Here is a 13,862-nt window from a genome sequence, read left to right on the forward strand (position 1 = left end):
AATGAGTAAAATTATATTAATAAACAAATAAATACAAAGTGAACACATTCAGTGTGTTGAGGGTGAAATTGTTATTTTGTCAGAGACTGTTTTCTGCTGTCAGAGTGTTTTTTGTCTGTTTTGCTTTATATATTATGGATGGATCGAGCTCACTGAATAAATAATGATTATTTTGAAATGTGGATTCATTGATGTACTTGAGGTATAAATAATAAATGAAACTACTATGATCCCGTGAATCGACCCGTCATTTTAATCTAGACTGTCTGACTTTGGTTAAATGTTGGTTTTTGTTCATTTTGTACTGCATGAAGCAGTGGAGGAATGTATCGGAGTACATTAAAGAAGAATGGTGTAGTACTTGTACTTAAGGACTTCCATTATATGTCAACTCTAATGCAGTTCTTGAATGAAATGTAAAGCAATGTCCTGTGCACTGACAAGAAGTTACTGAGTATAATAACTCTGAAATAAGGCAGAAATGGCATTTAATTCCCTCAAATATTAGAGTATATGAGAATAAATCCCTCAAGAACATATTAATTTTAACGAGAGAAGCAATTTGTATTAAAAAATATTTTTTCTCCAGCAATGTCCTGGGCATCGACAACAAGTTACAGCACAGTAATATAAAAGAGACATATACAAAATATGCCACAAACTTAAATTTCAATATTATAAAATAATTCATGAATACTAACCCTATTACTATTTAAGATATGGTATTATTTGATTTGTAATTATTTGAGGAAGATAAGGGCATCTAAATCAAGAGATAAAATATAGCACAGTAAGATTAAAGATATAACACCAATTTATTTTAAATCTTATCGATTAATATAAAGTATTGTTTAATTATTTGTATTAGATGTATTTTATTCATTATAATATTTAGAGAAGATAGAGACAAAGAGATAAAACAGAGCCCAGTGACATAAAACATGACACTTAATATGTCATGTCAAATATGTTCAGAAGTAAGTGCTTGTATTTAATTAGTGAAGATAAGGACATCTAAAGCAAGAGATAAAATAATGTTTAGTTTTGGTCGTGGCTAGATGGTAACCCTACATTTACTAAAATCTCGCGAGACGTGTTTGTGCCGCTCTTACATTGAGCACACTGTGCAAATTATGTATCTAATATAAACATTTTTATCATGCTGCAACACTACGATCGAGATGTGTTCATATTTATGGACAAGAACATCTGGTTAGGGTTTGGAAAAGATAATAATTTGGTTCTCTCGCGAGATCTTCAGCGGTCCTGGGGTTACAACTAGACACCACCGTGCGGTTGTGTAGAGATGACTTGTGTCCGTTGCCGCCCCCTGGCGGTCGGCTCACGAGCCGTTTCTTAAAAGTCACGTGGTTTCTGGGAAAAGGAGCGTCTGTTCAGAGACAGCAGGGTCCGGACCGCAGAGCCGGAGAGCGACAGACAGTCAGAGCGAGCTTCACAGTCCGCAGGCACCGCGGAGGAAACGCAACCGAGGTAAACGAAACTTAAATCTACTTCCTTAATTCAACACCTTAGCATCTATATTTAATATAACACCTATAAATATCACTCACTGTAACGGGAGAGAGCAGGCGACGCCTCGTGGTGTTTGTTCCTAAACCGAACTGCGTTTAAAAAAATGTTGATTTAAGAAGTTTTTAATGCGATGTTTAATGTCTCGACTGACGATAAAACTGCACACGCGAGTCTAAAAAAATATTAGCATTCAAACAAGTCGAAGTGTAAACATTCGCATGTATTTCTCCTCATTATTGTTGGGATTTAAAATAATTATTATGGATAATAATTTATTATGGTTAAAGTGTAGGGGGAGGGACATGTGACCTGCATCTGATGGAGAGGGTTTATCTGCTGTCTGTCTGTGTGTCTCTTGTTAGTTGTTTTTAAAGAGTCATGGCAGCAGGGAGAATGCGCTCCACTCGCAGACTGCGCTCCTGGATCGTCGAACAGGTGTGTGTGTGTGTGTGTGTGTGTGTGTGTGTGTGTGTGTGTGTGTGTGTGTGTGTGTGTGAGTGAGACAGGGAGGGGGTGAGGAGGAGGAGGGGGGAGAAGGAAAGGGAAAGAGACAGAATGGGCCTCTGGGATGTTAGACAAACAAACTGTACATCAGTTATTAAGGAAGTGCTCAAATTATTTACCTACTTAAAAAAAACTATCACCACACTGTAAAAAAATACTCTGTTACAAGTTAAAGTCCTGCATGCAAATGAAGTAAAAGTATGAAAGTATAATCAGGAAAATGTACTCAGTGGATGTTTTTAAATTGGGTTGCAGCAGGAGTACCAGTGTCAGACGGTGGGCATTGTACTGTGTACTATTTTAGCCACAGGAAAAAAAAATCTAATTAGTTTCAGTGTACACTATATTTACAATATTTTTACTGCTTTACTTTGCTGCCAGAGAGCCTCACAACAGGAAACTGCTGTTACATAAGCCAAGTATTGCTCTATCCAAACCAACCAAATTCCATTGGTGAAATCATTAATTTTACCTCACTGAACACAGGAGTTGCTGGTCCACAGCTGCCTCGATCACTTAGTTCGTTTGCGTCATTGTGTGATTTCTACATTTTGAAAGGTTAGTTTGGCTTCACCAAGCTCACTCACAATAACACAAACTAACAGATCGAGGCAGCGGTAGACCAGCATCTCATCATGATAAAATTGATGATTTTGCCTATGGAGTTTGGTTGGTTGCAAGAAAACAATATTTGACAGATATAAAGGCAGTTTCCCATCAGAAAAAAAGCTGTCTGATGACAAAATAAAGTGATGAAAATATTCTAAATTTAGTGTACACTTAATCTGACTGTGATTTTTTTGAGAAAACCCTTTATTTAGGTGGCTAAAATACCTTTTATTGCTGACCCTGTCCACAGCAGTACAAGGCATTGCTGCAGTGCTGGCAGACATGGACAGTATTTCAATTAAATGTATTTAAAATACGTATTTATTACTTTTGAGTATTCTGTAACTGGTGTTTTGCTGGGCAGAAAAACATAAGATACAATTTGTAAGAAAATATTTTTAGAGCTTGTATTTGTGCATGTGAAATACTTCAGGTACTTTATTGAATATATCATGTGGGATGTGGAAAATGAACAGAGCTCATCTTTACAATGAGGGCTGTTAACTTCAGGCTCATACTGAAGCTACCTAAAATGTGGTAATATTTGTATAGAATGTATTTCTGTATTTTCAGATTACAAATTACCATAAAATTACTATGACTAGTTTTGTCAGCCCTGAATTCTGTCTGCAGGTTCTCCTCTCAGGTTGGACTGTAGGAGGAAACTGATCAAAGAAACTTTAGCGAGTAAATTAAAGGTTTTGTGTTTTTGGCTGCTGCAGGTCAGCAGTGGAAAATATCCGGGGCTGGTGTGGGATGATGAGGCCAAAACTATGTTCCGCATCCCGTGGAAGCACGCGGGGAAACAGGACTTCCGTAAAGACGAGGACGCCGCCATTTTCAAGGTCAAGATATGTTTCTTCTCTTGTGCAAAAGAATACGAATCCCTACACATCTCTGAAATAGCACAGAACTCATGAGCGTTGTGACTTCTGTCCTCTGCAGGCGTGGGCAGAGTTCAAAGGGAAGCTGACAGAAGGAGGTCAAGACAACCCGGCGTCCTGGAAGACACGTCTGCGCTGCGCCCTCAACAAAAGTCCGGAGTTTATGGAGGTGATGGAGCGAGCCCAGCTGGACATATCAGAGCCTTACAAGGTTTACCGCCTGGTCCCCATCAGCGAGCAAGGTGAGACTCCTACACATCTACTCCACAAACTCTGCTTAGATTTATTTCTGACTTTCTGCCTCACAGGCGGAAGATTTCCCAAATTATTCAGGGGAGCAATAAGGAACGATGGTAAACTCATTATGTTATCGCTTACACGGCGTGCAGAACTTAATGATTTGCAGCAAAATGTTCTGCAGTAAAAACACTAAATCTTAAAGCAAAGGTACCTCCAACTTCCAAGACATAAGTAAAATATTGTGCTGCGTTTAGGAGCTGACAGAAAGGTCAGACATCTAGGACCTCTTAACTCTGGAACAGCATTCTATAATCTGTACACTGGTACAACCTGGCACATGTCGGAGGCTGACAACGACATGAAACTCATATTTGACCTCTTCTTCCATCCGTGTCTCAGCCTGACTCATACTGATGAATTTTAATCCCAAACCAGGACTCAACAATAAACATTGCCCACTTTCACCAATTAAAAGTCTCTCATCTGGATGGCTGCAGTGTAGATCACACAGAAGAAGATAGGGTTTGTTTTGACAATCGCTAAAATGCTAAATATTCCCTGGTTCACCTTCTTGAATGCTGCTTTTTGGTCATATGTAATTTTATACTGAAGATATTTGAGTTTTGGACTGTTGGTCCAACCTGTGCTCATCACCTCAGGTCTGACAGACATCAGTAGAGATGTCAGTTGTGATTAATTTTGGTTTCGGGAGGCAACACCCATTAACCGACAGCTCGCTGCTCTCTTACCACAAAGAGCTCTGGCAGGTATTTCGAACTCATCGCCGTTGGCTTATGTGTGTGTCTGTCTCTCTCAAACACACATGCAGCAGCTGCGTGCACGGCGCCGCGTCCAGTTCGCTCTGTTCGCTCAGCTGATCGGCGCTGAGCGCGCAGAATCATCTTCAGTTAATTAATATTGACGAGGAAATGATTTGTGTTGAAACGCTTTAAACTGGACCTGATCTTATTTGTTGTTGAGCTGCGCACAATGACGAAAGAAGGCGCACAAATTCGCAAATCTAGGGTTCCCTTCTAGACACTAGCACCGTGTGTCTGTAAATTATTTGTAATTTTTCACTATTTTTTAACCTTTTGAGGATTTACAGCCTTTTCTCCTCTTTATATCATTGTAAATTGAATATTTGTTGAACAAAACAAGATGTTTAAAGTCACAACTTTTGGCTCTGGGAAATCGGGATTTTTTTTACTACTTTCTTTTACTACTTTGAATTTTTTCTTCATTACATATCATCATCACATGCCAATAAAAAACCATCTGTTGTACCTCTTAGTTGAGATGAACTTCACGTCTGCCCGTCAGAGTCCAGATGAACATGGCTGATAAACTCAGAGGCAGGTCCCCAGTTAGACTCGGTCCTAATCCAGAGCAGACAGGCTGCAGGCTGCACAAAGACACGACGGTGACAGGTCATAAAATCAAACAGAGTCAGAATGTTTCCATGATGAAGAAACCACAGACGGACCACAGGGCTCTACTACAAACAGCCTGCGGAGAATTCAGATTCAAAATAAACCAAATGCAAACTCAGAAACACAAACAGAACAAACACGTTACACAGTGTTAACCTAAAAAACCCCACGTTTTTCACTCTAAACTTTCATAATGAGCCGCTGAGTTAAACAGATCGGTAAACATTTCCGGTGAACGATTACAGCGAAGCTCATAATGTTCATTTGTTCTGGATATGAAGAGTTTTTATCCCACATTTAAGAATCAGTCTGTCAACACTAAGAAGACAAGCTGTAAACCTGCATCACATTCATCATTAATGATCAATTATGTCTCCTGTATTTGGTGAATAACAAGCAGCAGCTACTTTTTGTTTTTTTAAATCATTTTATCAGTCAGCGAGTCACTACAGACGTGCTGAAATATTCTGATAAGTCTATCAGCAGCAACAGGGAGGATAAAAATGCAACATGGAGGGAAAAAAAACAGCCTTAATAGGAAGTTTGACAACTGCTGAATTTCTAAAAAAATGATCCAGCTGGTTGTAAAAGACGCTCAGTAAGCCTCGGTCGTGGTTGAAGTTTTGTGTTCGACATAAAAAGCTCAAACATTTCAAAAATCACAATATAGCAAATATATGCACATCAGCAATAAAATAACCAATAAAAATGATGTTTCATACTAATTTGACTGTTTTTCCTGAAACAAACGTCAAATATTAATTTTATGTGTTTTAATTTGTTATTTTGGACATAAAGAGGTAAAATAGATTTTCTAAACTGCAGCGACGTGAATAACTCATGACTGACATTTGCAGACAGTGAAGTTCTGTTTCTCCAAAACATCATCATTCCAGGAAACATCGCTACTAAACTCTGATTAAAACGTTACACAATGTGACTTTAGAAACTTCTCCTGCTTGTGTTGTAATGAACTTTTCCTGCCACTCTTGATTTATTTTTGTGTATTTTTTCCTGTTCTACATACCCACTGTCTTCCACTGTCTTCCTCTTTCTTCCTCTAAATTTCTCCTCCCACCTCGCGCTTTAGATTCGGTCTCTTTCTTTGTGTAACCGGTTTACGGTTCGATGTTGATTCTGGCTTTGACTCTTGGCCTCTTCGCCTGCTGGTTCCTTGTGTTTTTAGTGTTTTCAGTGCTTAAATTTTGCTTTTCTGCTCATTTTAAGTCATAAATAACATCAACTAAACACCTGAAAGATAAAATGTTGGCAGACGTGTGGTCTACCTGACTGAAAGTATTTACAAGCGTTGCTGTTTGCTCTCTGATCCCAGTATTTGCTGACATCCTTCTGCTTTTTCTGCCTGAATGACTTAAAGTTCCTGCATGCGTCTGAATCATCCTGATTAAAGTTATTGACGCGATTGATTCAGTTTTTCCGTTGTAGAGTCGAGGGGTTAATGTTCCGAGAAAGACTCAGAATTTCTGAGATTTAAGTTGTAAATTGATGAGAAGTATCCTGGCCTGGACAAATAAAAAAAGTTTAGTTTTTTCTCACAAATTTTTGACTTTATAATCTCTGGGAATATTTAAGTAATTTTGAGGTTTTTCTCATAAATTTAACATTTTGATGTAAGACAGTATTCAAGTTTTTATGAGCTTAATATCCGAGTTTTTTCTTGTGAATTTACCATTTTATTCTAAGGAAATATTCAAGTTTTTTTTTATCAGAAATTTGTGATCCTAATATCTGATTTTTTTCTGGTAAATTTGTGTGTGTGTGTGTGGGGGGGGGGTTCTCGTAAATTTACCATTTGAATCTCAGAGACATTTTTTTTCCTCTCAGAAATTTTCTCCTTCAATCTCGGAAATTCACATTTTTTTCCCCACACAGTGTCGCCCCCCTTCCTTTGCTCTGTAATTTTCTTTTTTTAAACGTACATTGTCCTCTGTACGCCGTCATACTTCACTGCACTCTAAATTGTTGGTATGTATTATTGAACTTTAACTCCTCTCTGTTGTGCTTTAAACCCTGTTTTATTGCACGTTACCTAATGCTCTTTGCTTTTGTGTTGAAAGCTGCAGTACAAATAACCAAGCCTTACTGTGCATGGTGACCCAGTGAGGAAAGGCCAAAGTACAATTCTTACAGATTTTCCTTCTTTATTAATTATTCTGGTATAAAATCTTAAACTCTCCTTTTTATCAAGTTTAAAAACATCCACAGAGCTGTTTTCAGTTCAAGTGTTTTTGGGACTGTGGATGGTTGGATGGCGTCAGACTGTAACTAAGGTGGGAAGATGATTGAGAAAACCCACAGGGGGAAAAAAAAATGCAATAACAGATCTAGTGACATGTTGATGTTCGTGTTTGCTAAGTCAGCAGGCGGGGAGCCGATACTGAGGCCAAAAAGTTCAGCCAACATCAACCCAGTAACTGGGACGAGTACATGTACTGGGACGACAGCAGCACTGGAGCTCTGCCTCACTGTAACTTCAAGTGAACAAGGGCTCATAAATTTATTTAAAAGAGGCTAGGAAACAGTTTTAATACACAAGTCTGGTACATATTCACATAAAGAATAAGAAAAGTATTGATGAGCCATATTCCAAATTCTCTCATTTCAGCTTCTCAAATGTGAATATTTTCTGTTTTTTTAATTCTCTGTGACAGTAAACTGAATGTCTTTGGATTGTCCACAAAACAAGACTTTATGCACCAAACAACTAATTAATTAATTGAGAAAATAACTGACAGATCGATTATGAAAACAATCATTAGTTGCAGCCAAACACCAACTGACGTCACAGTCATTTTAATCACTGTTCCAGTTTCAATTTCCATGTAAAACAAGAAGACACGTATCATCAGCAAATAAAACAGGCAGTAATTTTTTTCTGCTAAAGGACTACTGTCTTAGGTCATTCCTGTGTATCCTAAACCAGAAGTATTGGTTATTTATTGACTGATCGATCTGATGGTTTAGGTTTTGTGTTTTTTGTTTGTTCTCTGCCTGTTCAGGTGTGGTGGTTCCTGAGAAGAAATGCAGAGTAAAAGCCCCCAAGAGGCCCAAGAGGAGGAGGAGCAGCAGCAGCAGCGAGTCTGAGAGCGAAGACGTCAGTCAGGAGAAACAGATAAAGACAGAAGAGGTCACGTCACAGCTGGTGAGTTGGATCACTTTTTGACCCAGCGGGGGTGAGAATACCTGAGCTGTGTCCCAAATCGACAGCGGTGGGAAGTAACTAATATAACTCTCTAACTCTATATATTAATTTTATAATGTATAGTACATACTTACCATTATAATCTCTTGTTTTAGCAGCTAGTAAACAAAAAAATAAACATATTTTATCACTTTGTTCGAACAGGACGTGTTACAAGATGTGTGACCTCGATCAAACTGTAACTTTGGAAAACTACTGACAATTAAACTTCACAAAGAGACATCTGAATTCATTTTTTCAGCTGTTAACAGCTTCTCTGTTTTCTGTGTGCATTGCATTGTGGGAGACCAGCAGAAACAAAATCCTCATTTAGTTTACTAGTGCTCCTTTCTAGTGTAACACACCACACACTAAAAACCTGCCCAGACTCAACGTGCGGTCTGGTTTTGGGACACTGAAGAAGGTTTTGCATGTTAGCATGTTAGCGTTAGAATCAAAACAGGAAACTGAGGCTGACTGAACATGGTCCATTAATTCTTGGGGGATTCCTGTTTGTACTTTTAAGTAAATTAGGTCCTTTACTGGCTTTTTTTTTAGAATCTTTTGCCGATGTTTAAGTCGCTCTTGATGCACTTAACTCAGGTGCCATCGTTGGGTCATTGCTGAATATTTTGTTTGTCCTGCACACAGCATGTCTTTATGGTCTTGGGTGTCAAAATGATCATCAAAGTTATTGGGATTCATCCTGTGAGGAACATGAATTTGGTGGCAACACATACAGTTATATTTACTATCAAATTAACCGAAGCTAAAAAAAAAAAGACTTAACTAATTGAAGAAGTTGACTAAGAATCTCCCTTATGTCTTCACTTTATATAAATCTGTACTTTTAATCTGTCGTCCTGAGCTGAAGGTTTCATCCATCCATTTCTTTCAGAGTGTTGAAGAGGCTCTGCTGCGGAGCGACGTCTCCATCCTAACAGAAGAACCAGCTCAGCACACCACCACCATACAGAGAGAACGTGAGTTTATCTGCTTTAACTGACGGCATTCACAGCGAGCGATACTGAATCCATCAGAACACCTTAAGAGACTGACATGTTTTGAACTTCCTGACCTCAACTGATTTCTGTGGAGAGTAAATTAAAGGTAGTTAAATTACCTAAAATGATGCATGTGTTTTCATCCAGACTTGTGATCTTATTATCACACTGGTTTCACTGAATTCTGCAGCACCATACACTAATTTAACATACATATTAGGAGAATAATGACTGTCAGAGAGAAAGAAGACATGCTGCTTTAAAGTTTTTGATCTTCCATTTTGAGATGCAAAGCACATTTTTTTGTTTTTGCATCAGTCAGGATAACAGAATACAGATTTCAGGAGCTGGATTTCTCTCTGAGAATGACGGTCTAATAGTCATGAATACATGCAGCTGTGTTTCTATGTAGTTTTTTTACGTGTGAGCAAGTGTATGAGGAGAATTTCAGCTGGGAGGCAGAACGGCAGTAAGAAAGGAAAGATCATGTGCAACAATACTAATTACATGCAAAGTCTGAAGTGCAGTCAGCCCTTTGACAAATCAGGAAAGGTTTTTGCATCACCACTACAAATAAAATAAGTAAATTTAACTACTGACCTGTGGCATGGAGGCCAGGATTTACAGTAATCAGGCAACTGCATGTAAACACGACCTGATTTCTCAGAGTAACCTGTTTTCTCAGGCGCATCGTATCAGTAACTGCAAACAATGTCTGCCCACAAAACAAACTTGGTATTTCAAGTTATTGACTCTGACTGTAAACAGCTGATTCAACCAATTGCATAACCCCAGAAACGACCAGCTGATCTGCCACTTTTTTCCTCCCTCTCTCTCTGACTGCAGTGGTTGATGAGATCACGTTGGACGTGCGGATCGAGGAAAGCGTCCCTGCTCCGACAGGAGGTAACGAACTGAAAAATGTGTACAGCTGAGCAGATTTTCATGTTCAGCTGTGTATAATAGATCATCATTTTTTATATTTTCTTTTACCAGAGCTCCCCAACTTGCTCTGAAAACATCAAGTCTGTTTCTGTCCGTTTTTAGGACATTTGACTACTTTAGTTTACAGTTTAACCTACTGAACTCGGACGACTTCACTGTCTCGCAGAGGCAGTTGCAGGTTTTATATATTATATATTATATATTATTTATTATATAGAGCATCAGTCATAATGTTCTAAGCCCTTGCACACTGACACAGAGCTGAGCTGCAGCTTAAATTAATCTTCAGGTTCCCAGTATTCAGATGAAATATACCATTTGTGAATTTTTTTGGTGAAACTTTAATCCTCCTCTCTTGGTGTCTGTGTCTCCAGGCCAGGACTCCTTCAACGTGATAGTTCATTATTTAGGACAGGAGGTTCTCAAACGTCAGATCCAGGGTACCGACGTTAGGATAACGTACCTGCCCTCCTCTCTCGTCCCCCCGATGCCGGCCGCCCTGAAAGCCAGGTTTCCTCGCATCCCGCTGCCGGAGCCGCCCTCCACGCTGCCGGCCGGCCCGGAGCTGCAGGCCCTGTTCACCCTGCTGCCCTTCATGGAGAAAGGGGTGGTGCTGACCTCCACGCCGCAGGGAGTTTACGGCAAACGGTTCTGCCAAGGGCGGGTCTTCTGGACGGGGCCGCACACGACCTCGCCGGGGCTGCACAAGATGGAGAGGAACACAGAGCCGGTGCTGCTTTTCAGTAAAGACACCTTCAAACAGCGTGAGTCAACTCGATTCACCCTTGCACCGTTCGCTTAAGAACATCACGCAAAGTAATTTCAAAAAGTCTGCACTATCCCTTTAAGTTTGCAGTTTGAATTAAATTTCAAACAACAGTCTGCTGTTTGGTTAAAAAAAAAAACAGAAGAATATTTCTACATTTTTCAGCCACAATGAGTCATTTTTTTGTTGTTTTTAGTCATATATGATTACAAACCCTAACTTTAACACCACATTGGGATGAAAGAAATTAATCATATAATAATTAAAATAATATTCAGTTGGAACCCCTATTTTAACCCAGAATAGCTCGTCCACAGTCCAGCCTCAACCTGACTCAACTTTTTCTCCATTTTCAACAGTTCAGGTCTTGATCCTGTAAACTGCATGTTGTCTAATCTCTGTACAGTAAGAGTATCTGTATTAACTCACGTTTCTTTCCCTTGTTATCAGAACTGGACCTGTTCCGTTCAAACGGTGGCGACCCTCCTCAGTGCGGCATCACTCTGTGTTTTGGAGAGGAGCTGAGTAACACCGAAGACCCGTCTCGGAAACTCATTATTGTTCAGGTGAGTGTGCTTCACACGCTCGACACCTCAGTGACTGAACGAACAGAATCAAGTAATATTTGTATAATTTTATGTTCTTCCTTTACGACCAAATTCCATCGGACTAATGACTAAAAATCGATTTTTGAAATGCTAACAGAAAACTGATAGCAATACTTGAAGGTCCAGTGTGGAAGATTTACAGGTATTTATTGACAGAATATGGCAGAAATGTAATATAATATTCGTAAGCATGTTTTCATTAGTGTTTAATCACCTGAAAATAAGAACCAGTTTGTTTTTGCTACCTTAGAATGAGCCGTTTATTCCTGAGTTTCACAGCCACTGTAGGTTCTCTTACATGTTTGGAAGGGGAGGGTGAGGCGAGGGGTGGTTGTTTGGCTGCAATCTACACCTTCATCAATAGATGTCAATAAATCCTACACACTGGTCCTTTTATATACCTTAACTTTATTAATTAATTTACTACATTTGTCCCTGTTTCCACTGAGCTTGGGATAAGTGTGATATTGTGATAATGTTAGAGTTTTGGAGGGAGATTTATGGGTTACTAAAATAAAAGCAGTTGCACCAGAGATAAAATACAACATAAGTGCTGCACAGAGGAATTTTTCTCAATTGCAACATTAATCCAGCAATAATGTAATTTATTGATATATTTAACTATCAATGTGCTATAATAATAATAATAATAATAATAATAATAATAATAATAATAATAATAAATATAATAGTTTAACTTTGTTTAAAGCTACAGTTGGTAATTTTTTAAATCATATTTGCTGAAAGTGTTGCTGTGTCCTGAAAGTTGGACATGAGACAGATAATATTTGAGAAAGTCCAGTTCCTCCTCTTAGTGCTCCTAACAGCATTTGCAAGAATTCACTGCAGCTGAATAAAAAATGAAAACAACCAATCCCAGCCAATTTACACTCCAAACCCTTTGTATTTGACAACCTGAGAATGAGAGGTCATTTTTATATAAAAGGTTATGTTTATCAAAACTCAAACTTCTTGGTTTAAGGTACTAATACTTCCACAGGAACAGTGACCCTAAAGGAACTAAATGTGGGTTTAAAAGTGACAAACACACTAAACTTAAACACCAAACTTGTGAGTGAGGAGTTTGACACCAGTGCTTCCCAGTGAAGAGCAATAACACCAGTACCTCCCCTTGTCTTTTCTCTCCTCTGCAGATCGGTTTACCGTGGGCGGAGCAGCAGGTCCAGAACGCTCAGTCCATCCTCGAGTCCATCAACATCCTCCAGTCTCTGGCCAGTCAGTCTCCTCTGGGAGAAATAACTCTAAACCTGGTCACCGTGCCCACCTCGCCGACGTCCGAGACCAACGCCTGCGGGTCCGTCTGAGCACTTTATCCAGCGTTGCAGGCTTTTGCTTCAAACTATCAGACATCCCCATTTCAAACTCATCTTTACAAAATAAAAGTACACAGGGCTGAGCGATGTGACGACGTGTTTATCACATTTCACTGTAAAAGAATTGATCAAAAGGGAGTTTTCAGATTAAACCATTTACTCTAATCAACAGATAATACCGCTGATATCAAAATAAGAGCCTCTTGTTTGTGTGGTAATTAGATTTTTTCATATCGCTCAGCCCTAACAGACAACACAAAACAGATGTTAGAGCACTTATGTGTGTCAAAAATGACCCAATATCAAATAGGGAACTTAAATACTGGACGTTTTTGCCCTGAAAACTGATACAGAGCTTTTCATGTCTTTGTCAAATTGGTGTACTGGAAGCACTACATGTAAACCCCCACTGAGAAGTCGACTTCAGACCTGCAAACATTAGTCGATCCAAAGAATTATTGTTTAATCACGTCAGTCATTTTTCCACATTAAAAAAAAAAAAAAAAAAAAAAAGACACGATACATTCTCTGCTTCCAGCCTTGATGTGCACTTTTTCTTTGCCTTGCGTGGCAGTAAATTTAAAGTGTTAAAGGTTTTGGTTAGTCAGAAAAACAAACAAGCAAATAGAAGAATTAGTGCCATTTTTCACATTTTTTTTAAACACTTTATAGATTAAAAGATGATTCTGAAAAATAATTATTAGTTGTAGCTCTAGTCGTCTTTCTTTGTCGGGTATCTGGAAATGTGATATTAACTCAAGTTTTGTGATCATGGCTGCACGTCTGTTTTTCTCTAAGAA

General features: G+C 38.8%; 1 protein-coding gene across 1 annotated transcript; it reads left to right on the top strand.

Annotated features, from left to right (window-relative positions):
• Nucleotides 1-1,369: 1,369 nt before the first annotated feature.
• On the top strand, nt 1,370-13,575 carry irf9 (interferon regulatory factor 9). Its single transcript, XM_084747517.1, has 10 exons — nt 1,370-1,491; nt 1,896-1,968; nt 3,369-3,491; nt 3,592-3,772; nt 8,224-8,366; nt 9,304-9,388; nt 10,256-10,315; nt 10,729-11,118; nt 11,571-11,686; nt 12,883-13,575. The coding sequence occupies exons 2-10, from the start codon at nt 1,912-1,914 to the stop codon at nt 13,051-13,053; spliced, it is 1,326 nt and encodes a 441-aa protein (XP_084603643.1). The 5' UTR covers nt 1,370-1,491; nt 1,896-1,911; the 3' UTR covers nt 13,054-13,575.
• Nucleotides 13,576-13,862: the final 287 nt, after the last annotated feature.

The sequence above is a fragment of the Lutjanus erythropterus genome, chromosome 21, assembly GCF_056507025.1.
Source record: "Lutjanus erythropterus isolate fLutEry1 chromosome 21, fLutEry1.hap2, whole genome shotgun sequence".
NCBI lineage: Eukaryota > Metazoa > Chordata > Actinopteri > Lutjaniformes > Lutjanidae > Lutjanus > Lutjanus erythropterus.